General features: G+C 37.9%; 1 protein-coding gene across 4 annotated transcripts in view; it reads left to right on the top strand.

Moving 5' to 3' along the window:
* ANKRD44 (ankyrin repeat domain 44) overlaps positions 1-22,722 on the top strand; it is a 111,482-nt gene extending 88,760 nt beyond the window's left edge. For 2 of the 4 annotated variants that reach the window (XM_065750909.1, XM_065750908.1), the window contains exons 17-28: positions 2,212-2,280; positions 4,118-4,319; positions 8,088-8,166; positions 9,220-9,337; positions 10,356-10,572; positions 11,187-11,274; positions 12,509-12,592; positions 13,266-13,411; positions 14,191-14,273; positions 15,418-15,500; positions 16,219-16,310; positions 19,864-22,722. In XM_065750909.1, the coding sequence (XP_065606981.1) occupies positions 2,212-2,280; positions 4,118-4,319; positions 8,088-8,166; positions 9,220-9,337; positions 10,356-10,572; positions 11,187-11,274; positions 12,509-12,592; positions 13,266-13,411; positions 14,191-14,273; positions 15,418-15,500; positions 16,219-16,310; positions 19,864-19,922 (1,320 nt within the window). In that variant the 3' untranslated portion in view covers positions 19,923-22,722. Of the gene's footprint in view, positions 1-2,211; positions 2,281-4,117; positions 4,320-8,087; positions 8,167-9,219; positions 9,338-10,355; positions 10,573-11,186; positions 11,275-12,508; positions 12,593-13,265; positions 13,412-14,190; positions 14,274-15,417; positions 15,501-16,218; positions 16,311-18,413 lie in introns of all 4 variants that reach the window. The other 2 variants (XM_065750907.1, XM_065750906.1) reach the window with 1 other exon arrangement.
* The last annotated feature ends 622 nt before the right edge of the window (positions 22,723-23,344 follow it).

The raw sequence follows: 23,344 nt of genomic DNA, 5'->3' as shown, positions 1-23,344 counted from the left end.
AGATTTGCACAAGGGTGCTCTAAGATGGAAACTAATGCTAATAGAATTAGAACCTTGAGGAGAGTTTTGTGTATTCTTACAGTAAGTATATGAGATGTATTGTAAATGCTTTCTTAGAACCATAGAGATGCTAGTGAAGCTGCAGAATTTGCCTCATAACTTGCACCTGGTACTTTTTGTCTATGAGTGTGATGTGTATCCTTCACATGAATTAGTTTTACTTGCGAGCTGCACTTGATGAGACAAACTAGAAAATCACTGGTGCTGTGCCCTTGATCTTCTTTTATAATTTCTCACACTGTTGGGCCACGTATCTGGGAGCAACAAGATTTCCTCTCAAATTCTCATTTATTCTTGACTTTATGACAAAGGCATTCAGTCTTCTGAGTAATAAGCTCATTAAGCTTAGTCTGCATTAGTCTAAGCTGCTTTAACTAAGCCATTGGGATGCCTTTTGTGAGGAGCTCTCAGATGCTGTGATTTGTTTAGAGCCTTCTTTTTGTCAGTTTTCTGTGTTTTTGTTGTGGTTTTTTTTTCCCACCTATTTGAAAGGAGGTTATCTGCCTTGTTCCAGAAGTTTTGTGGAGCCCTCTGACAGGTTAAGGAAAGTATTAAGATTTTGATCCCAGCATTTCAGCAGATGATGATCAGTGTAGTTCCAAGTGATTAAGTTAGTCTTCTGTGCTCCCCTTATGGACTCACAGTAAAGGTCATTGTTGAGCAGGCAGGGGAGCAGGCTTTGTACTTACATTTGGATATTTTTTAGTTCATTTGCTCAACAGAGAAAATCAGTATTAAAATAATCACCTACTTAGAGCTTGTTTGGAGTAACTGAGAATTTGTGACCATGTGTTCAGAGTTACCACTTAATCCTGTTTCCATCCATCTAAAATACCAATATTTAAAATTAGAGGTCTCTCCGTGTGGTCCTAACAGATGCATTTTTGTAACTCTGCCCCAAATGTACTAAAAAAGTGATCTGCACTTGTTTTTTTTTTCCTTATCTGTAAGGTTGGATTAGAATTCATATTTCATATTAATAAACACACTCACTTGCTTAGGAGTAATATTTGCATCAACATGCTTTTTTCTCTGTCCAGATACTTTACTTTACAAATAAACAAAGTTACTGGATAGTTTTCTTTCTTTTTTCTTTTTGTCTTTGTAGTAGGCCGCAGATTATGTCCTTGTTTAATAAACAATTTACAATGCTCTGGAAAAAATTATCCTTGATATAGGTCCCTTAAGGGCTGATTTGTTACACTGAAATTTTAGGCAAATATGGGTTGAGTATATGCCATCATCTTGTGGTACAGGTTGGGTAATTTCTGTGCCTACCATAGGATTTCACCAGCCTCTTTGAACAGTGTTCCATGTTGGCGTACCGTAGAGTTGTCCAAATTGTCACCACTCCCCTTTCTCAGTCTTTGAGTTGATTAATTACTCTCTCTCTCTCAAAAAAAAAAAAAAAAAAGTTTGAAAGACTTATTTGAAACTGTAAAAATGTTACAAGTCACTTGTCACTGTTAAGCTTTTCTTACATTTTGCAGTCTCTGGTTACTAATTTTTTTGGAAAAGATTAATTTCCAATCACAAAGGATTTTTGAGACTAACTCTTGGAGTAGTTTTCAAGTAAAAATGTCTTGCATTCCAGTAGTAGTGCTACTCAAAAGCATTGAATTAACAGTATTTTGTCAATACTGTGTGGAGTTTTCTTTGCAGCTGCTATGGGGTAAGTTGCCAGGGTTCATGTGCTTCTGTGGAGGGGTGCTAGTCACAATAATTCCATAGTTTTCCAGCCCAACTAGAATGAGAAACCCTGTTTGTAAGTCTTAAAATGCTTTGGGATCCCTTGTAAGGATCCCTATGTAAGGAAGTTCTACTTTGATAAATTATAAAATTGGCTTTGAGATTGCTAGCAGCTTTGTTCTAATTATTCCCAACCCAAATTATGTGTCAGAATTATCAAAAATACTGGATCAGAAATGGCTTACATGTGCATTACCTGTGTATTCATGAAATAGCATTTTTCCAATACAAAATGACTGAGTAAATGACTTAAAAATACTTTTCTGTAAATGTAAAGTACTTACTCCTCACTGCCTTCAGTATTCACTGTAGGCATCTGAGAATTCTTTGTTGTCTGCTGAATTGTGGGACCTTATCCTAAATTATGTGAGAATGTTTTAAATTTTTTCCTTCCATTTTCAGCTTCTAGAAAAAAACAATATGTTTGAGGATTCGGATTCTTCAGCTACAAAAAGTCCTTTGCATTTAGCTGTAAGTATGACAACGTGTATAAAGTGTTTGATCATCATCTCAAAGAAAAATTCTTTAATCTTAGTCTTTGAAGCAGGTTTAATCATAGACTTGGTTTTGAAGCAACTAGAAAGGAATGTAGGCTTAGATGTAACAAAAACAGGTTCTGAACAGAATTGTTGAGTTTCTGGCAGTTTGAAGGTCTTAGCTTTTATTGATTATAACACTCAGGTTGTAGAAGAAGAAACAGAAGTGAAAATAAATGGCATTCTACAAATTTTATTTATAACTAGTTCATAAAGTTGGAGCTGGCACTAATGCCTGTGGCTCAGATGATGGAGTTGGGATGCTGTCCTGCAGACATGTGGAGTGCAGAAATCGTCTGGTGCACAGCTAGGTGTGGGAATGCATGAAGTATGTCCAGAGCCTAAACACCCTCATAGTAAAAATGTTTTTTTTATTGTATTTAAATATATTTTCTTGTGTTTACATTTGTGCCCATTGCTTGCCTCTTGTCCTGTCACTGGGCACCACTGGGAAGAGTCTAGCTCTGTATTCTTTGCGTTCCTGCTCAGCTGTACAGACACATCAATGAGGCCCTTCTAAACTTTTTATTTTTTAAACTGACCAGTCTCAGCTCTCTCAGACTCTGTCCACAGACTGGCCCTTCACTGACTATTCAACCTCATCGTGACTCTGCTCTCTTCTCAATAGAGAAGAAACTTGCTTACTGGAAAATAGGGAGCATATTTTAGTTCTGCAGTGATCATATCTTTGCCAGCCACTCAACTGCTCTGACCTGGTGTTCAAATTTTCTAAACATCATCTGAGGGAACTAAAGCCAGAAGTTGGTTTAAAAGGGACTGGGTTTGTCACTAAGCTGTTTTCTCAGTTCTTGGTCTAACAGTGGAACAACTGCTTGGCCCATGTTCAGTTCTGTTCTTTTGAACTTCTGAGAATCATCACTAGGAGCAAGCTGCTTCCTCAGTATTTAACCTTGAAGACTGGTGTCTGGTTATTTCATATTTGTATTTCTCTTCTGTTCTTGTTAATTTTATCAATTCTAGTAATGTGCTGATACATTTATGTATAAACAAACTGGAGATATCTTAGGCTGACAGCAAGGAGGACAGAGACTACAAAACTAAATGAAATATTTCCACTTTCTGGAACTATCCATTAGATTTTTGCAGCACTATGTAGTCAGTCCAAATGTGACTGTTGGTCTGGAAGTGCATCTACTTGTCCACTGCAGTTGTTCTACAAAGTGATTTCACTGGCAGGAATACTCTAGGAAGCATCAGATAGAAAGAGCTGGTCAAGGTTGTATTTGTTAGTACTGGCACTAAAATCTGTTTTTGGAATTGTTTTCATTCAGTTGAGATCAGTAATACACTATGTTAAATGCATATCTTAAAGAAACAGCAGATGTACTTATTTTGACCCAGTCTGGTGATAATCCATGTGACCTCTGACCTAGCGAGCCTAATTTTTGAAGCAACTGCTTTCCTGAAAGTCACAGTAGAGCCTGGAAAATGAACTGTTGATTTGCCTGTATTCAAGTGAGTCATTGCCTGTAATTACCCACCTTGAGCTGTATTCTAATACAGCAAAGGAAGTAAAAAATCCTAATTTCTGTCTGTGAACACTAGGAATTTTTGAGACCCTTGGCTACGTGTAGCAATGACAGTGTAGTCTGGCAAAATCCTTTCAAAGTTGAAGAGTCGTGAGAAATCAAGAAACTGTCATTTCTATTGTGTTTAAGAGACCCACAGTGACAGATCTTATTCATGTTCTATGTGAAAGTCTTTGAAAGACAAAACTTGTGTTCCTTATATGACTCATTTCATATTTCTAGGCCTATAATGGTCATCATCAAGCCTTGGAGGTGCTACTCCAGTCTCTGGTAGATCTGGATATTAAGGATGAGAAGGGACGCACTGCTTTGGACCTGGCTGCATTTAAGGGGCATGCAGAGTGTGTGGAAGCTCTTATCAGCCAGGGTGCTTCTGTCACTGTAAAAGACAATGTCACCAAAAGGACCCCCCTGCATGCTTCAGGTGAGTGTGCTCTTGTGTTACACTTATGACATAAAGCCTATAGTATGCCTGCAGCTAACTTCAGCTACCTACTGTCCCTATGTTTATTTCTTCTAAATGGAAGGCAATTTTGATGTGTACTGAGGAGATCCTGCAATTAACTCTGTCATTCTCGTGGTCTTTCTCCTCTGTCATGGTTCAGTTCTCCCTCACAGAAACCCCTACTTTTCCACACTCTATTACTGCTCTGCCCTCGCCGAGCTTTAACGGTGCTTTAACCCTAACCCTGTTACACCTACTCTAAGATATGGGATGCTTCCAGTACAGCTCTTCACTTAATGATTCTTTAGACAAAGAAGGTAGGAAGAGAGAACAGTTGTTTCACTGTTTATCCTAAGGAAAAAAACATAAGTGAAAATACAGGCAGGCTTAGGTGGCAATGAAATTGTTCTGTGCTCAAAACCTTCAGCCTGTTTCAGTGACAACATTACAGAAATTCATCCTCTTTCAAATGTTATCCTCCTCCTGAGCCAGCCTGTGAATTTGCTGCTGTTAAGAGTTGCTCCATTCTTCATATGTTGAGTACTATGTGTTGCATAATTAACTAGAAAATGTAGAATTTGCCATTTATTTAAGGGTTATTATTTAATATATACTTGTTGGTTAAACACACAGCGGTGCCTGAGGGAATATTGCTCCTCTGGCTGTTAGTTCAAGGACTCAATGCAACCTAGCAGTGACCTCTAGTGGGAAGTAAAATGTGTACTTTATTAGACAGCTTTTTTAATTCTCAGACTCAGTTGTTTTTCTGTGTATTTTTTCATCTTGCTCAGAATAAAATGCATATACATCCCCTAACATCATGTTTCTGTGTGCATGCATGTGATCATATATGTGCAACTTGGAAGCATAAGGTCAAGTAGATCTATATCAGTTTTGCCTGCAGTACTGAAAACATGTGCAATAGCTCTTCATAGCATACTAAAAATGCCTTCTGCCCCTTACATTTTGCATAAAACTGAATACATTACTACTCATAATTATAAGCTAATCTTATAGAGATGTGCTGACAGTGTATAAATCAGAAGTTTGAGATTAGAATTGGGGTTTTACGTTTAAAAAAAGAATGATTATTAGAATACAAACAAGTTCTTTTAATCTGCATTGAAACAAAGTAAGATAAATGTGTATTTAAAAAGAAAAGAAAAAAGGTAAGAAAAAAAAAGGCAACAGGCAGTAAAACCCTATCCATGGGAATAAAAAGAATGATTTGGAAAACATGTACCTTAAACAGAAGGGAAAATACTGCACTGGGAAGTTGAATATTTGAACTTTAAGAAAATGAAGTTTAGCACTGTCATGAATTTGGAGGATTTTGAAAGAGAGTGCACTTTGGGTAAAATATCCATTCATACACTGTTTAGGACCTTCCACAAGAGCTGTGCAGAATTCTGAGCAGTCAGCAACAGAGCAAAGCTTTCATCTCCACCTATTACAAATAGCCACTAGTAATCCTTTGCTTTTTGTTACAGTGTTCTGTACCGTTTTGCTTAGGAGTGTTTTAACAAACAATATTGCCTGTTGGAAACTGCATAGTGCCACAGTGATATTCAGTGTCCTTTGTTTGCAGTGAAATTGTAAGAGGTAAATTGGCATATTTTGAGAAATCTAACAGAATTCTTGCTGAATGAATTGTACACACAAGTCAAAACTTACATGCATTTACCGTCCACTGGGAAGAAACAAGAAGGCGTGTGCCCATCCCCTTAACAGTGTCTGCCTTCATTCCTTCTTATTACAGAAGTGGAATTGCTGAACACAACAGTTGAGGCTTGAACCTATGGATTAGATTACACAACTCTGCAGAGCTCTGTTCAGCAAATGGATGTTTGACTTCAGTAGACCAGTAATTCACCTAATGAAGTATTTCTTTTTTGTGTCTTTCCCCTCAGGGAACAGGCTTCCTTTGACCTCAGAACATGGAGAATTTCCTTAGTCTAAATTATGTGTTCCCTGTATGATTTTATTACCACCAGACTTTCTTCTCTCTGGCTTGGGGGATCCACTACAAATGTCTGCCTAGTGTAGCATTGTAGCTCTGTTGCCAAAGTAATGTTCCCTGCAGGGTGTGTGGTGCTTAGCAATTGTTGGATTAGCTCTGAAGACTTTCTGGGAGTATCTGCTCTAAAACTCATTTACCAAAATCTTTTTCAGACATCAGTGTGAACAAGTTTTGATTTCTCTTCCTCCTGCTGGGTGATAGAACTGATTATTATTCTTTTTTTTGTTTCCCTGTGAATCACTTATTCATCAGCACTGCAGAAGTGTTTACATGATATGTATATGCTATTACTTAGTGGTAAATAACTAAAAAACTTTTATTTTTTCTTTGAGTAGAGCAACTAAGATTATTTTTGGAGGAGTGATTTAAATGTGATGATGTGCACTCATTTCTCTGCCAGAATGATGTGACATAGGTGGAACCCAAGGCTTGTGCCTCTGCACCACAGGGTGTAGGCAGTGTGAATGCATGACTTTCTGCAAGGAGGACATAATTTCTGTGTACTGAGTACAGGAATTTCTGGTTTTTAAAGAGGAAATGCTTGTTCTGTTCATCCTATGGGTCGTATAAAGCTGAAGCCTTTAAGGCAGCTGACAGACAGATGGGTTTTCAGTTTTTGGTCCTGCAAAACGTAGCACCTTAGAGCTGTTTTTCAACAGCAGTAGGTTGCATTTTAAAGAGCAAACCCTGTTTTTGCCAGGTAGCCTTGGCTTCAAATGTTAAAGTAGAAAAACTGGGAAAAAGAAAAACAACAAGGATTTTTGTTTCTCTGGTTGGTCCTCTGGCCATGCAAGCAGCTAACATGGGCATGTGCCATCACCCCCTTGCTGACTGAGTAGAAGACTCTCATCAGCGTTTTGTTAACTAATGAAGATCCCAAGTAGGGCTTTGAGGGGAAAAAGAAGCAGAATGGGGTAAAACAGTCTTTTGGTTATAGAATATCAACATCAGTGGTGACTTTGTGTACTGAACTTCAGTCACCTTGAATACGCCTGAGAGTCAGAGAAGTTTCTCTGCAGCAAACCAGAGTGGTGTGAAGCAATCCAAATGGGCTGGAGAGATCTTGTGCAGTAGCCAGTGAGAGGGTGACTGAGCAGCCTGAGGGGGAGCCTGAGACAAAAGCAGAGACTCAATAGCTGCCTCCTGTGGAGGCGTTGCCCTGAGGCTGCCGTGCTGCTCTCCTTGTGGCTACCCCACAGCTGTCTGTTGTCACTCTGGAGGTCACTGGGGAGCAGAATGTGGAAGTAATGTGCTTCCTGGAATACAAAATGTGCAACACTAGTTATTCTTTGCAGAGTTTTTGTTTTTAAAAGAAACAGCACTAAGGAACCCTCTTGTACAGCCCACACAATATTAATGACCCTCACCGAGAACTTCCCAAGGTGTTCTAAAACTGGTTGCAGAAAGCCTTGTCTTCCTGCTCACGCTGAGGGATTTTGGCATGCTGTCTGGATTGGCAGAAATCTCAGTGAGGAGAATCACAGCTTCTGTTTTATTCCTTTGGGATTTTTGTAAGAAAGGAAAGTAATACTTGTCTTACTGAGGAAAAGGAAAAAAGGAGCTCACCACGTCATTGGTAGAAGTAAATTGTGGGAATATTCTTTTCTTATATTGAGGGATATTTTCCATACATATATATAAGAAATTTCTTAACCGTAAGCATTCCAGTGGAAAAATATCTGAAATTTTTGGGCCCATTGTAATCATACGCTTTTCTTTCTTTATAGTCATTAATGGTCATACACCTTGTTTACGGCTGTTGCTAGAAGTTGCAGACAACCCTGATGTGACAGATGCCAAAGGACAGTAAGTTTCTTTGTGGTTTTTTTTTTCAGTTCTGTAATTCAAATGGCATCTTGGATTTCTTACTTAAAAAAAAAAAAAGCATTTATTTGAAATACTGCATTTCCTGCTCTACTTCTTAGAGAATTTGGCAGAGGCTACAGAATACGCATGCAGTTGATCTAAGCCATGTGGGAAGGATTATTCATTAATCATAGCCTCTATTTCATACTTTAAATGAGTCTTCTTATATTCCTAGAGCCAGATTCAATAAAACCAACAACACCCTGAGATGTCTTATTTTCTAAATGGATGTTGTTTCTGTTGTTTCAGTGTACATTGTGTGTATACAGGTATTATGCTAACAAAGTGAGACAGAATGTTTGTTTGAGGTGAACCCTACAAAATTTGAGATGTTCCTACAAAGTTTGAGATGTTCCTACAAAAGTTTTATGTCTCATTAAATGTCAGTTATAGAGAGAATAATGGAGTATGTTTTAGGAGTGAAAACATGGATCTTATTTAGGGTACCTGGAATATATCTGAGTATACTATATTAGTCTCACCTAAATATAGAAGGAAAATAGATCCCTTTCAGGAAAAAGAAGAAAAAAAAGAGAAAGATCTGTTGGTCCAAATCCAAATTTTGTCTTCAGTAGTTTCCTCGTTAAACAACTGTACATTATTTCCAAAAGACAAACTTTGAGTAGTTGTCATCTTGGTAATTAGCAGAAGCATTCATTCACAACTTGTTATTCTAAAAGTTGTGTTGGTGAAGGTGACAATAATTGTTGTTTTTTAAAAGAGAATAATTGTCTGGAATGACATTGCTCTGTAAACTGCTTGCAGATGAGTTTGTCTATTTCAGTCATGCTAGCTGACTATTAGTCATATTAAGAATAATTTTATGCAACTGTTTTCATTTGTGTTGTATAGATGAGTATGGTGAAACAAATAGATTTGTGAGTAGGAATGGAGAGAAATGTAGGGCTTCCTGTCTTATGTCTTACAGTAAGTTAGCAGTAGCAAGTAGTGTGCCATTTTATAGACGTGAGTTTTGTTTCTTTTTCCTTCCAGAACACCACTAATGCTTGCAGTGGCATACGGACACATTGATGCTGTTTCCTTATTACTTGAAAAAGAAGCATCTGTAGATGCAGCAGATCTCCTGGGATGCACAGCTTTACATCGAGGGGTGACTTCATTTTTCTAAATTCGAAGTATTTGTTTTACTGTGACTACAGTTCATTTATAAACATGGGGATGTTGAATGTAGGAGATGAGATATAGCTGATGATTGAAAACATGACCAAAAACAGTCAGTAAGGTAAAAATTGGGAAAAATCTGCTCTGCTTTTGACTGTTCATTGTAATTAATTAAAGAGTGGATTTTCTCTTAGATAATAGTAGAAATTATTGAATAGACCGTTTACTATAGCAATCATTATTGTTATAGCTGAGAACTTAATGAATTTTGAAAATAATGTCTTTAAGGGGACTGCCCAGCAGTTGTTATTCTTTTCTTTGGGTAGGAGAATGTAACTATTTAGCCCTAAACTTTTATCCAGAAGTAGTGAGGTTCAAGGCAGATCTAACCTTTTTTAGGAGCTATTTTCCTACCCAATGTTAAGTTGAAGCAAGTGATCATACTTATTCAGAATTCGGTAATAATTACAGTGAGCAGTTCAGCTCAGAGTCCAACACTGGTTAGTAATAAACATTATGATGTAAAATTGCTGTTCTGTTTTGACAGCAATATGTGACCATGACCAAGGTATGAAAGCTAACCTATAAATGTTACGGAGGCCAGCGATAGTATCTGCCCAGCTGTCAAAACACCTTTTCATACTTCTGATGATTTTATCTTCCCTCAGTTCTTTTCTCACATTTGTATGCTGTTTAGAGCAGCTGGATTCAAGTTTTGTGGTCTCACCCTTTGCTTATACATTTCCTTACACATTTCCTTAATCTTAAACTCCCCTTTGCTTTTGAGTCTCACTTAGGGAAGTCTCTTTTACAAACTAGTAAACAATGCCTTTGAAAGACAGTACCAAATATATTACAGTTTTGCAGTTATCATAGATACCCATGGGAGAAATGGAGCAGAGTTTCATCCATGCTATTTCATCTTTACAGGCACTGATCATGTTCCATATTTCCTGGTTAGAAGTCTATGTTTATTTTAACCTCTTCACACATTTCTTTGTTGCCAGATTATGACTGGGCATGAAGAGTGTGTTCAGATGCTTTTAGAGAAAGAAGTATCTATTTTATGTAAAGATGCTAGAGGTAGAACACCTCTGCACTTTGCAGCAGCTCGGGGTCATGCCACTTGGCTGAGTGAATTACTGCAGATTGCACTTTCAGAGGAAGACTGCAGTTTAAAGGATAATCAAGGTTATACACCACTGCACTGGGCTTGTTACAATGGTAAGTTTATCCCTGTGGATTGTTACTGACTTCAAATGTGGCCTCAGTTTTAGGGAAATATGATAGCAAAGCAGACTGACAATTTGAGAAGGCTGAAATGAAGAGCCAGAACATTTCACCTCTACTTGCTCTCTGTGGTTTGATTTTGCTATGTTTACCCTTCTGTTCAGGAGCCAAGAAAGTTCCAGTAATACCTCCCAATGACTTTGTGACTTACAGAGAAGTTATCAGTCACTGTGCTCATTTGCTCCCATCACAGGAGGCCGGGGTGAAATTCTGGGTTTACTGAAGTAAATCACAAAATTCTCATTTATTTACTGAGGGGCCAGGAATGCTTCTTTGAGGTGTTAGCTTTTTATTTAATAGTGCAGGAGATCACATTACTAGATGGATAGTCTGAACTGATTATACTTCTTGCTTAATCTAAGAATAAAACTTCTTACTACCATCACTTCAGACCATCTTGGAGATGTGTGAGGCCAGATATGAGACGTCACATTTGAAAAATAATGATAATAACAACGTGCTTAAAGTGTTAAATTATAATCCTTATATGCCTAGTATTAAATAAATTAATTCCTTGTCTTAAGCAAATAAGTATCTGTCTCTTTTAGGTCATGAAAACTGCATAGAGGTACTATTGGAACAAAAATTTTTCCGCAAATTCTATGGTAATAGCTTCTCTCCATTGCACTGTGCTGTGTAAGTAGAATCCTTCTGTAACAAATGCAGATGCTTTGCTTTAGGATATGCCTGGAAAAAGTAGGAATATAAGAAGAAAGCTGTCTTTATATTATTTGCATGAGGAAATCATTTTAAAATTGTTCATAAAATTGTGCTTGTTCTTCTGCTGAGAAAAAGTCGCATGATAAAGAGCATTTTTGCATAAGTTTAATACATCTGCACTGTTTGATGAAATCCTGACGTGTCATTACATAGCTGCATTTCTGCTCCTTTTCCACTTTCTTTTCCCTTGCTTACCACTACTGGCATTGAGCGGAATTTCATAGCTCTTCCATTCTTGGGGCATGAACTGGGCTATTAAAATGACAGAATTATGAACTCCTTCCACTATTAGAAGAATTAATATCCCAGAAGTAATGATGAGAGTTATTGTTGGGTTTCTTTTACAGTCCACATTGTTGCAAAGTAGAAAAGAATTGGTGGTAGTTTCTAAGTGTGTTGCATAATTAACAAAGACAATATATTAGAGAAATAAAAACAGCTACAAAGCACTGTTTTTACTCAAAATAAATTCTTTGAGGAAAAAAATAATTCTTCCTTTCAAGTAGTATGCAATTCTCCAACCCACCTCAAAACACATGCAACTTAAAGATGCATATAAATTTAAAATGAAAGAGCTGCTGCTAAGATGACATAAGTGTGTCTTTTAGCCATATTAAACATATTTTGTATGTCATTTTGTCACTGTTCACTGTTTGTTTTTGTAATGAAATAAGACCAATTGCCAGTAACTGGGAGAGTACTGAGTGCATCCAACAAAAATATTAGAAGTGTGTGTGGGTAGAGCTGTGCATTTTGGTACCTTAAATATTAGAATAAATCTCTGTATGTAGGATTATATGACTGAGTGCTTTCTCAGTTCAGCTGTGCTTGTTGTTCAGAGTAAAGGATTTAAATGTTTTAAGGTTTTAACTCTAGTTTGGTACTGCAGTTTCAGTTAGCCTGATGCACAGGGTATTGAAGGATCAGCTTTGCTTTACATGTGGAAATCCATAGCAATAGGTGCAGTTCTTTGAAGTGAAGTGATGATGAATGGTGAGAATTGTGACTGAAAGTATTAAGGCAAAGGTATGTTGGGATAAATTATAAATAATCACTAAGGAATATTAATGGGAAATGAAGTAAATGAGTATTGGATAGTGGTGAAGATGCAGACTTGTTTATCTTACTGAAAATGTCATATCTTCGGCAGAATCAACGATCATGAAAACTGTGCATCATTGCTCATTGGAGCCATCGATGCCAGCATTGTCAATTGCAAAGATGACAAAGGAAGGTAATAGCTTCTTAAACAAATTGCTTTCCATCATCGTGAACATATCTCTTTTTTTTTTTTTTTTGTAATTCTTTTCTGAATTTCTGGAAAAAATCCTTGTGGTTGAGCAAGGGGTTGTAATGCTGACTCTTTCTGACAGCAGCTTTGTGGTGGCTGACTTAAAGCAAGCAAGCTATGAAGTATTCAATTTTGTTCTTAAGGAAATAGTATTTTGTTTCTTTAAGATGGGTACTGCTCTAGGCTGCTTCCCTGAACCTGTTTTCATTCTGTTAAATATTTGAGCACATTTGTATTATTTGCTAAATGAGGTGATGCTATGTACAAATAGAGATATATTTAATTAAAAGTTGTAATGTTTTGCTAGCATTCTCAGGGGACATAACTGAAAACATCTTTGCAGCAAAATAAAATAATTCATACTGGTACAGCAAGAAATAGACATTCAGCCCAACCTTTAGTCAAACTGATAATCTCACCATATGTATATGCTTACATAAAATTGCTGGAACAGACACTGTAAATATGTTTTAACTTGGTTTGGATGTTGCTGCTATAGCTTTCCTCTGGTGATAATGTTTAAAAAAAATTCAGAACATCTTCCATTTTCAAGCAAACAAACAAGAATATTGTAATTCTTCAGTAATAGCTGTGGCTGTGTGACTTTGCCCCACAGGACGCCCCTTCACGCCGCAGCCTTCGCGGATCATGTGGAGTGCCTCCAGCTCCTCCTGAGTCACAGCGCGCAAGTGAACGCTGTGGATCATGCAGGGAAAACATCTCTCATGATGGCAGCTCAGAACGGTCATGTCGGTGCTGTTGGTAAGCACATCACTGCCCCAGCTCATCTTCAGGGTGAGCGTGACTGCGGTTACTGATTTCAAGTAGGAGATCTTTTTATCCTGGGAAAACTTAAGGAAGAGAGAGAATTACCATGCAGGCTATAAGAAGTTCCTCAGCAGTGTTTGCGAAGATTTGCAATAACAAATCTAAGTTTTATTTCCTCCAAAGAGTGCATTATAACACACTCAAAGCATGAAGGGAATAGTAATTCTTTTCTCCTGGCTACTTCCCTGATTCTAAGGGGCAGAAAAACTTCAGGTGTGAAGATTTAAGTGTTGTCTCTTTTTCTGTTATGTTGCAGGGAGTCCTGTTTCTTCCAAGCTAGAATACCTGATGCAGACACAGGGATTGCAGTTGTATTGACTTAACAGAACTCTTTTCTCTAGCTTTGACAGCACAGGCTGCACCCTACATTTTCTGTATCCATGTAGTCCTCTCAGAACAAGATCCAGAGTTGCTCTCAGGAGGTGACTCAGGCCGAACTCGCTGATCTGCAAATGGGAAAGTTCATTTTGTCTCAAACTGTCAAGCATAAATTCATATTCATTTGTATATAAGGTCTGCTTTTGGTTGCAGATGAACTCCACAAGATTATTCTGATGTCTACCATTATTTTCACCTCGTGCTCGTAAAGCTCACACTGCATTAAGGCTTAGCGGATAAGCACATACATATTGGAAATAGTACATCTTTTCCTCTCTTTTTACGTGTTTTTTCACCCACTGCATTTGTTCATTGATTTCTGTTCTAAATTTCAGACTTCTTGGTGAACATTGCCAAGGCTGACCTGACATTAAGAGATAAGGACTTGAATACATCTTTGCACTTGGCTAGCAGTAAAGTAAGTTGAAGACCACTGTGTGCTTCTGCAATCTTCAGTCTCTTGTGTGGGTGTGCCTCCTAAAAAAAAAGTCTGCAATGGAAATGTGATGGTCAGACTTGTGGTGAGAACACTGTATCGGGCTTCTTTCCAAGTCTGTTTCAAGGCTTAGTAAATGGAGAAATGTGGATGCCTCTTAAGACAGCTGAAACATAAGTAAGTGACACTAAGAGAAAAAATTGAAAATCCTTTGATATTTTTACCGAATAATATTACTGTAAAATACCTTAACATAGGATCAGTGAAAAAGCAACAACAACAAAAACATGAAATACATATATTCTTTATTTTTATTCTCTAAATTCTGTGGAAGGGACCCAAAATTTGTCTTGAACTCTGCAACAGTAAAAGTGGAGGCAATTATAATATTGGTGGTGGTGTCTTTTGTCCCCCTATTTTTCCTACTGATTTCAATTGCTACTGCTGTTGTGTGTCTTGGCAAAAAATAAAAACAAAGCATCCATGGCATTTCCTCTTCCAGGACTTGTTTTCTGCTCCTGTTCAGAGATGGGATTCCAGATATTGTCACTCTAGTTTCTGTAGGCACATGAGCTTCATTGGATTTTCAAGGTCCTTCAGGCAGCTGTTCACCTGCCAGGGCTGTAGAATTGCTATGCTGAAACAGCATCAGAAATAAGGCTCTGGTCTGTGTCATTGCCTGCTTCATTGACACAGAGCTCTGACACTGAAGGGCTTTTACAGTAATTTATTAATAATGCAGAAAGGCATTTAAAGAGCTAGGAAGTACAGTCTTAGTTTTTGAGATTAAACCCTCCCTTTCTCTGCTGTTGCGTAGTTGTAGTAATCAGTTGAATAATTTCTCTTGAGAGAAATTCAAGTCTTCCTGAAAGCTGAGAAAGGTGAACTCATACGTGAGTGGAATGCCTACATTTGTAAATACACTAAACTGTTCTAGTAATGGCAATTTTTAAATGGTGTGTTAGGGCTTTTACAGTTCACCTATTAGAGTGATGATCCTTATAAACTGAGTAACATGTTCTGTATTTTAAATTAAGTTTTTACATTTCACATTTGTATATACCATTTATTTTGCCTCAGTTTTAAACTTCTCATTAAATTAATAGTTATTTGTTTTCAACCACAGGGTCATGAAAAATGTGCCTTGTTAATACTTGACAAGATACAAGAACAGAGCCTTATTAATGCAAAAAATAATTCATTGCAGACGTAAGTATTGTCTGATCCTCTCAAGATCAGTTGACTTTTCAGAAGATTCTGATTTAGCTTCTCAATTTCATAGCTTGGAATTTTTTTCCAGATAACAAGAAGTTAGATTTCTCTTCTTTTTTTTTTTTTAATTGTTTGCCCTTGAAAACACTGGATTTGTATTACCTTCTCACTTTTGACTTCTTTGTGCTTTCTTTTGACTTTCTTTGCTCATTGTGTATGTGATCTGGTGGAAAAATATGAAGTCATTTATTTGAACACTGTATCAAAATGTCTTTTGGTAATGTGTCTGCGTAAGCACACATCTACCTAGAAAGGTAGCCATTTTTTTACCTTTTTCAAGATTCACTCCAAATCTAATCAATCTAAGGTGGTACATTTAGTTTTTCAAATTATTTGGGATAATTTTTTATGTACAACTGCCTTTTATGCTTCACATTACCAGCAGAGTTGTAACCATTGATGTTCTTAATCCTGCTGCAAGTATTTGACTGAAATGAAGGAATCCCACAGCAGAAGATTTAATCCCAGGCTCAGGCAGTTGACTTAGTGTATGCAGATGAATCCATTCCTCCTTAGCCCGTTTCCCCTCCTTCCCACCCTTTGACTTGCAATTGTTCTTCCTGTCCTGTTAGCTGCTGCCAAACAGGAGCAACTTAGCTTTTCTTAGGATAGTTATTTTTAAACTAAACTTTAATGTTGTTGTTTTATTTTGTAGACCTCTCCATATTGCTGCACGTAATGGCTTAAAGATGGTGGTTGAGGAGTTACTAGCAAAAGGGGCGTGTGTCCTAGCAGTAGACGAAAATGGTAAGTAAATAATACACTCAGCCAATCTTCAGTAGGTTCCTAACATGTAATTTTACCACAGACTGAAGCAGTAGACTTAAAAGCTGGTAGACATCATTGATGCTTATGTTCTTCCAAGAACAGACAATGAGCTGTGTGAGTATCTAATATTGAAAAGGACACTTTTTTTTAAATATAGAAATGTATTCTCAACATCACAGTGGTCCCTTTTACTGTTCATTTTGCATGTACTGTCAACACCTAGTCTTTTTTTAATGCTTGAGTGCAGTGGTAACTTGAATTTCCTAAACATGCAAGTGGCACCGGATAATTCTGACTCCTTGCAGAAGAATTAAGGATTATGCATTCAATCAGCGCATGTCTTAATGGGTAGGAAGAAAACCATCAACATTTGTTTCATTGTATCCTGGTTCATTCTGAGAGCAAAACTTGTGATTTTCAGTTGTCTGACCTAACCCAAGATGCAAGTAAGTTACTGTTGCCTCCTAAACTAAATGATTAGTTAATAAATCTGATAATTTTATTTCAGATTCCATTGAAGTCCTTCCTTAAACATTATAAAGCCTATAGAGGGTTGTGTTTCTATAATTTTTTCCAAAATGCCATCCTGAAATGTTTTCTCTCAAATATGGACTTCATGACATTAATGTAACAGTCCATCTTGCTGTATCTGTAAAGCAACAATAATATTACTTAGTCATTGCAAGACATTTGAGATATATGAATGAAAAGGGCAGTGCTATTTGTTGTTAACCCAATGCTACCAGATAAACTTGCATGAAGGAGTCCTGCTGAAGTCATCCGGCCCTGGACTCATTTAGAGAAAGGGGACAGGGAAGTGAACCAGACAAGCTTCTAACCATATTGTTTTTGTGGTGTATGTGCAGATCTAGCCAATTTGCGTGTATGTAATGAGTGAGAATTATGTTTAAATTTGATGCGTGTTTAACTGTTTTAGGAGTAACTGTTTATGCAGTTTATAAGAAAGAAATTAAAGTACAGTCTTAGTAAAAGTACAGTTCTAAAGAATGTTTCTACACAATAGAAGAGGGAGTCCTATTTAGAGTAATTATTCACTGCTGTTAATGCCTAAGTGTGGGCAGTTTGCTGCAAAACTGTTCTCAGACTCACCTACTGCAGATGTTTTCAGCTTACTTGAGGTAGTAAGGTATCAGTGGAGGTCATTGCTTTAGATTAAGATGTAGCAATCTGCAAAAGATTTTGTTTGCACTTCGACTAGAGGAGTTGTTGGAAAGTTCTGGAGTACTGCGTAGCAACCTATAAAACTGATAGAGAGCAAGCGTGATCGGCAAATCTGTTTCAGAGGTTTGTGCACATGAAGAGAGGATTTGGGGAAGCACTTGAACAGGAGCGAAGTTGAACTACAGTGAAGACAAACTTGATAGCTCCCAGTTCTCTGAGTTACCGACATCTATATTATATTACCTTCACATTTAAAACATAGGCCATGCTTTCTGAGTACAGTAATTATTCTCCTGACATAATACAAATTTTGACAAATATCCATATGATCCTACTTGCTGTATGTGTACCATGTGTGCTGATCTAATTATTTTCTCTTAAATTTAATTCCTAAATAAGTTCCTATCTGAGTTGAGTATGTTCTCAGCGGACCAGTCTTTAAAATTGTTTGCTTATTACTTCAACGTATGATTGAACTAATATCTTTCATGTTTTAATGAAAGCTGTTGTTCTCAGAATGAGACTCATTCATCTGAACAGAAACTGGAGCCAGTTTCTGTCTCTGTTGCTGTACACCCTGTGTTCTGTATTCACCATAGTATTTGTGCTGTAGAACCGTGTTTAGCAAGTGCTTTTATTTATATTGTTGTGGAGTCTGTTTGCTGTGTGATTGAAAAAAATAGTGCTTGTGGTCACAGTGATTTAAACGCTCCATGAAGTGTGTATCTTCCCAGCATGTCTAATTTGAGAAAAGTAACACACCCCGCTGCTTGGCATGTGACTGTAACTGGACGTACATCTCCTGCTTACGAAGTCGTCCAGAGATGTGTATGAGGATTGCTCAGTGCCATTCTCAGTACCCTTAGCACTAACCGTTGCCTTGTCTGCGTTTGTGCCCAGGTCATACGCCAGCCCTGGCTTGCGCTCCTAACAAAGACGTGGCTGACTGCCTGGCACTCATTTTGGCTACCATGATGCCTTTTTCTCCTTCCAGTTCAATGACGGCTTTCAACTTCACTTGTTATAAAAAAGACAATTTGGGCAGGACACATCTCTGCGATGGCTCCGCTATGGGTAGCATTAACTCTTACAATAAGCCCTTGAGTAATAACATAGGAACAGAGGATGGGTACAATGAAAATGATTCTGATTCTGAAACGTTTTGACTTTTTGGTATTCATAAACTTTTATTTCATTATTATTTCCTTTCAGCTTTTCTTTTTTTTGGTCTTTTAAGACAGCTTGAATCCCACTGCAATATTCTTAACTATGGCTCTCGACAAGTAGGTGTGGAAGATTTGTAGGGCAGATGAGAATTAAGCCTTTAAATAACCAAGTTGGGGGGTTTTACTGGAACGTATTCCCATTGGCGTTCTGTGGCTTTTCAGCTTTCTCATGTTTTCTTTAGGCCCTAAGTGCCCCTGTGAAGTCTCTACCTCTAACTTCAAGTTTAGGGAAAAAAAAAAAAAAGAGAGAGAGAGAGAAAATGCCTTTTTTTTCTTTTTGACAGCACAATTAAACAGGGAACTGTTTGTAAAAAGTACTTGGATTAGCTGTACTGTTAGTACACAAACTAATTTCCAATGTAGCCTTCATAGCACCATTGCTTTTCTCATTTGTTTCTTAGTTCCAGGGGCTCTAATAATTAGATTTTTTTTTTACACAAACCAAAGGTAAAGTTGTAAATCTTAAAACTGCCTGTATTAGTTTTTTACAGGAAAAGAAATGTTTTACATTCTGCATGCATTAAGCACTTAAATGTACAGAAGGCACTTTTTTACAGTTATTAGTTGCAACACATAATTAGAAAAATATACTCTTAAGGCCAAATTCTACTTGTCTTACACCATGTGTCCCACTGACGTTAGTGGAACCACTTGTGGAAAATGAAAGTCACTTGGCCCTCCCCCCTTCCCCCAGTTCAGCACAAGCATGTACAGTTGATTTGCACTATGGAACTAAGGAATTAAGGTCATTAGATGTTTCTGTCACCTGAACTATTAACCAGGAATCTAGTATCAGAACAGAAATACAAAATCAGGTGTAGACAAAAGTGTACGTAAAGGTTTACAATGCTTTGCCAACTTCAATGGATTTTTTTTCTTTCCTATGCTTAAATAACTTGTTTTTGCAGTAGACAGTATTGATTTTTCAAATACTACTGCCACCGTTTGGATTAACAGAACAAAGGTAAAGCAATGAAAGTGTAACACCAAAAGCTGAGGTACCAAACAGGAGAAAACACACAAATGTATTGGGCAGGGGATCGGAGATGCACGCTAAGAGCCTCTTGTCACCAGCTTTGAAAGCAATGTCAGCTTTGTGAATATGTTTACTCCTTCTGCCAAAGTTTCTAGGTCAAATGGACCCCGACCCTCTTCTGCAACAGATGTACAAAAGGAAGAATGAGATTTTATAAACAAAAGAAATACAAGCCTATCCAAACTAACCAGCTTTGCCAAGAGGACCAAAACGCTTCAGTGAATAAATGGAAGACTTTATTGCTTTTATTTTTTTTCTTCAAATGTGAGTGACATAATGAAGTAGCTTTTCTAAACCACAAAAACAGAAACAACTTTGAGGTGATGACTAGTCTTGAGTGAATTTTACATTTTATGACACAGGTTTCAAAATGACATTTGTAACTAACAATGTGTTGACCGCAGGTTTGTTCTTTTTTTGTTGGTTTTATTCTTTTCCAGGATAAGGAAAAAGTTCATATGCTTTTAATGTAAATGTGTTTATATTTATTTGAATTGAAACAAATGCCCAGGAAAAATAACTATAGCTTTTTCTCTTTGATAGTATTTGTGCATATTTTTTGGAATAATGCAAAACGAAATGTGAATCTAGACAAGAGTGATGGCCTGAGTGGAAAAAGGGACTGATGCACTTGAGAAGTGTGCCCGTTGTATTGCATGGAATACAAAGATGAAGTCCACAGGCTCTATTGGTAAAATGCGTAATCACTTAAGAGCACAAGAAAGGGATCCAGAACATTGCTAGGCAAGTGAGAGAACACTGTACAGCTACGCAGCTACGGGATAGAGAGAAGGGTAATGTAGCATAGAATAGGATGTTAAAGATCCAGTGATCCATGCTCAGAATGTCTGCAGGCCTAAGACTTTGCAGTGAGGGTGAGAAGAGCTGCTGCTTCACTGTACACTTTTGGCAGGGTAAATGAACAGTAGGGATTTCTAGTTTAGTTATAGTTTGTAGCCGTGTTCCACTGAACTGTTGAAAAGCTGTCAGCAGACTCCAGTTCTTCAGTTAGAAAAAATTATATATTGTTTATTTTGCCTCGCTAAAATGAAGTGTTGTTTTCTTGAACAATAGTTCATTTCCAAAAATTGCAACAAAAATCCTGAGGGGTAGCTCTATGAAGGCTAATGATGTTTTCCCTTAACCCTGCCTTTTCTGTGGTAGGATTGCAGAGCATCTGAAACTGTGGTTTCCTCCTCACAAATAGCACAGAATAACATTTTTCTGATTGACTTTATTCAAAGTTTTAGCTTGTAAAAGCTGCAGAATAGCAATAACCACCTCACTTGAAGCACTGAAAATAAGAGATCAGTTTGTTAGCTTTTCAGTGATATCTGCTTAGAAATGAATAGAAATCCCACATTTTACTACTTTTGTTTCTGTGGAAGGATGGCGTTAAAAATGAGCAAATGGGAACTGGCTGCCACCTGCCTGACAGGCAGCATTTCCATCTTACTTTAAACAGGGATTCATTGTAAGTCTAACCCTGAAATGCAGAGGTACGTTATCCTATTTGAAATTGTTTCATTAGGAGAAAACCGGTCGTCTTTTCAAGAAGGATGTTGCATTATCTCAAGTAGGCTTTAAAAATTAAAAAAAAAATCAGTATTTTTATATGCTACCATGCAGTTACTGAAAAAATTTCTGTGTACTTGCAATACCTTCTGACTCTGTTAACAGGTAGTGCAATATCTGCTGCCTCTTAACGATGGATGCAATGTTACAGAAGCACAGGTGATTACTGAATTAATTTGAACGTTATGCGAATCAAATCTAAACTTGAGAAAGCATTTCAGTAACCCAGTGATGATGTAAGAATGCAATACTCCAGAAATCATAGAAAAGTATGATCTGTTGGTGTCTCAAGGGCACTGGGAAAGCCATGTGCTGAGTGTCGCGTTCTTATGAGAAGTGACAGGAGCAAGACCCTTGGTGTACTCAGTATTGGCCCATCCCAGATCTAACCTGAGTTGCCAGAATCCCTTTTCTTGTATGCTAGTACATTAAGCTGTAATATAATTTATCGCTTGTAGAAGCAAATTAGTTATTTAGGGCAGGTATTTAAGCATGGGAATAATTTTACTCTTGTAAATAATTACCTTGCCTTTCCGCGGACATTTTACAAGAGTAGAGTTAATCATACATAATTGTTGCACTTAACCCTGGATCCTGCAATTTGCAGTACATGGACTACTTCTGTATCTGCACCAAACAGTGAGTGTTTGTGAGGGGCAGCAGCCTGCCCGTCTTTATTAGCAGGATGGCCCCATCCTGTGTTTTAAGCACAGTTGCAGGTGGAATCCATGGCAGGATTGGGTCCGTGTCTCTCTCATAGATACTGAGTTACAACCTCCGGACTGCCTGAATTGCTGTGAAATAGCTCAGGGGATTTCTGTTCATCGCTACTAAAAGGGCACCACGATGTGTTTGGTACTTTTACGCAGTAAACCACTGCCAGATTATTAAAGGAGAACAAACACATGAAACGAATCGTTTATCCAGTGTACTGTTGAGAAACTTGGTTATGTATCTTGAGGATGATTTTAAAAAAATTGTGATTTTTATTCTTAGTCCTGTAAGAAATATTAGAGTGCCTTTTTATATTTGCGTATGATGGAAATGTTTTGTGAAAGTTGTCTTCATTTGAGTGTTACAGAAGCAATATATTACCAGTAAATTTTCATTTCAAACCTTCTTTGAATGTACAAAGTGTTCTTCTTTTCGTATGTTCTACCTGCATTGAAATGAAAGTTAATATGCTCAATTTCTATAGGAATATTGTATAATTTTTGCAGTGCTGAAAAGGCTTTCTTATTACACAACGTAAACCTTAGATCAGTGTTATAGGAAAGGGCGTTTGAAACTAGTGACAATCTGAGTGCGTGTATAAATGTGATTTTATGCGTTTTTATGCAGTGATTACATATTAAAGCCAATATCTCATGTTTTGTAGGTTTTGTCTATTTTATGCTTTAGCATGTGCAATATATCTTTACAAACCACGGTGATACGGATCTGGTGCCAGTGTTATATTTTGCATAACGTTTGTAATAACCAACACAAAATGTCGCTGCGTTGTTTCGGTGGGGTTTTGTCGGTGTTGTTTTCTTTTGTAAACCCAAAGCTCAGCATCAGTCACCCCGCGAGGAGGGACTTCGTTCCGGGCACGGAGCTCAGCCCGGCCCTTGTCAAGCACAGTTTGTTAACGTTTTTCCACTACTGAATGCTGTATCGATGTAAAGAGAAACCCCACCTGTAAAACTACTCTGGAAATGCATTCAGACGGTTATTTTTACAAATAAAAATGGTACAAATGCTGTCGGAACAAAGAGTACAGACGCTGCGGGACAACCAGCCGCTACCGCGCCCCGTCGCGCCGCGGGGAAGCACGGCCCTGCGCCCGCCCTCCCCAACATGGCGGCCGTCCGCTCCGCCTCGCGCCCGGTGCCGGCTCCGCCCCGCCGTGTGGAGGCGGCGTCCGCGCCGCTCCGCAGCCGAGCGCTGCTGGTCGCCATGGGGCGGCCCTGCCGGCGGCTGCCCGCGGTGGCGGCGGTGCTGTACGGGGCGCT

This window comes from Cyrtonyx montezumae, unplaced genomic scaffold (genome assembly GCF_038088225.1).
Source record: "Cyrtonyx montezumae isolate F1298 unplaced genomic scaffold, pur_monq_1.0 scaffold_7, whole genome shotgun sequence".
NCBI classification, from domain to species: domain Eukaryota; kingdom Metazoa; phylum Chordata; class Aves; order Galliformes; family Odontophoridae; genus Cyrtonyx; species Cyrtonyx montezumae.
The sequence above is the reverse complement of the archived record's forward strand: the minus strand, read 5'-3'. Positions and strand labels throughout refer to the sequence as shown.